Source organism: Sinocyclocheilus anshuiensis, unplaced genomic scaffold (genome assembly GCF_001515605.1).
Source record: "Sinocyclocheilus anshuiensis isolate Anshui unplaced genomic scaffold, SAMN03320099.WGS_v1.1 scaffold2114, whole genome shotgun sequence".
In the NCBI taxonomy this organism is placed as follows: domain Eukaryota; kingdom Metazoa; phylum Chordata; class Actinopteri; order Cypriniformes; family Cyprinidae; genus Sinocyclocheilus; species Sinocyclocheilus anshuiensis.
In genome coordinates, this window is record NW_015555873.1 from 19,926 (window position 1) to 21,719 (window position 1,794).

At 42.4% G+C, this 1,794-nt stretch overlaps 1 protein-coding gene across 2 annotated transcripts in view; it reads left to right on the forward strand.

Moving 5' to 3' along the window:
* Positions 1–1,794, forward strand: part of LOC107675668 (GTPase HRas-like) — a 28,288-nt gene that overhangs the window by 16,812 nt on the left and 9,682 nt on the right. For both annotated transcript variants that reach the window (XM_016470086.1, XM_016470088.1), the window contains one exon: positions 666–844. In XM_016470086.1, the coding sequence (XP_016325572.1) occupies positions 666–844 (179 nt within the window). The remainder of the gene's footprint in view (positions 1–665; positions 845–1,794) is intronic.

The following is a 1,794-nucleotide window of genomic DNA, read 5'->3' on the forward strand; positions in this document are numbered from 1 at the left end:
TTGTGATGTTTTTATCAGCTGTTTGGACTCTCATTCTGACGGCACCCATTCACTGCAGAGCATCCACTGGTGAGCAAGAGATGCAATGCTACATTGTGAGCACATTTTAGCAAATTTTCATTTTTGGGTCAACTATTCATTTATGTTAGTTAACTAATGGAACCTTGTGCTTGATTTGATTCTGGTAAATTCTGGATCTAAAATCCAGCTGCACCATTCACTCATGCAGTCTGTGTGTTTCTTAGCACACTCCGAGTCAAATAAACCACAGGAGTTTCCCCTCGACCTGCGTTTGCTCTCAGCGTGAGGGATGTGTGTGTACGTGCTTCTACACGTCCCTCGCGCTCTCTCTGTCCTCTTTTCCCGCCACGCCCGTCTCTGGACAAACAATGTCCTTTTTATGGCTGAGTCGCTGTGCGCTAACACACACGAGTGTCTCGACAGGACACAACTCAACCTTATCTTCTGCTCGTTTGCTGTTTTGGTCCATGTCATTTTGTCCCCAAAGTCCTTTATTCTGCACATTTTTAGAAAAGTCATTTTAAAGACATCAAATCATGTCCATGTGTGTGAAATAACTAAAGATTATTGGCTGTTGGGTAAGAAATAAACAAGAAACAGTCTTACTGATGAAAGCAAACGTGAGTTTGGTGTTGATTCGGCAGGACTCCTACAGGAAGCAGGTGGTGATTGACGGGGAGACGTGTCTCCTGGACATCTTGGACACTGCAGGTCAGGAGGAGTACAGCGCCATGAGGGACCAGTACATGAGGACAGGAGAGGGCTTCCTCTGTGTGTTTGCCATCAATAACACCAAGTCCTTTGAGGACATTCATCAGTACAGGTGTGTGTGTGTGTGTGTGTGTGTTTAAAAATCAGCTGTCAGCTGTCTGCGGTTTTTCACTCTTTGGAATTTGCCCTCAAAATAACCCTCACATATCTTTAATTATATGTTATATGTTGAAAATGGATATTAGAAGATTTTTATTTTTTTGCTGTGTTTCCTTTAAGTTTTCTGTATGTAAATAATTCTGTTATGATTGGCTAACCTTTTTAAATGTGAAATAAGGTAATTGGTGTTGATTGTGTCAATTAGGAGGTCAAATGTCGGTGTGCTTTTGGTTGTGATCATGTTTGAACATGCCGTTTAAAAGCGCAGTCACATTAGCAAAGTTTCAGTGAAATTTTTGTATGAAAGGTCCATTGTCTTTTGTCTGTAGGGTAGCGATGTTTTAAGCACAGCTCACAGAAGTCACATTTAAACCATGCAGCTTTCTATTGGTCATTGCGACGGATTTGCGTGACAAATTTGAAACTGTTGCGAAATCTGAATTTCACATGAAATTCCTAATTGCAAACTTTTATATAGCAGGTACTGGATTTCGCCCTTGAAAATACACCGAAATTTTCACGATAAATGCGACCGCACATTAAAGGCACAATATGTAATTTTTGCCACTAGAGGGCACATATTCAAAAGAAACAAAGGCGTAGTTTGATGACGCTGTGACTGAGTGTGGAATCATGGGAGTTGTCGTCTTCATCCCCACAGCCGATGCAATCCGACGGGACTCGGGCAGAAATCATGTTCATGGATGAGCTAATGATTTATTAACATAGTAGAATGAAGCAGGGTGAGGCTGAAAGCCGTCGAAGCGAAACGAGGCCCCTGAACGAGCGTGACACACGACTTGAAAGCAGCGGAGCTTTTATTATGCCACAGTCAACCGCTTCCGCTGCTTCCGGTCGTGCGTATGTGGGGAAAAAAAGCAGCGCTGTTTTATCATACTAGAT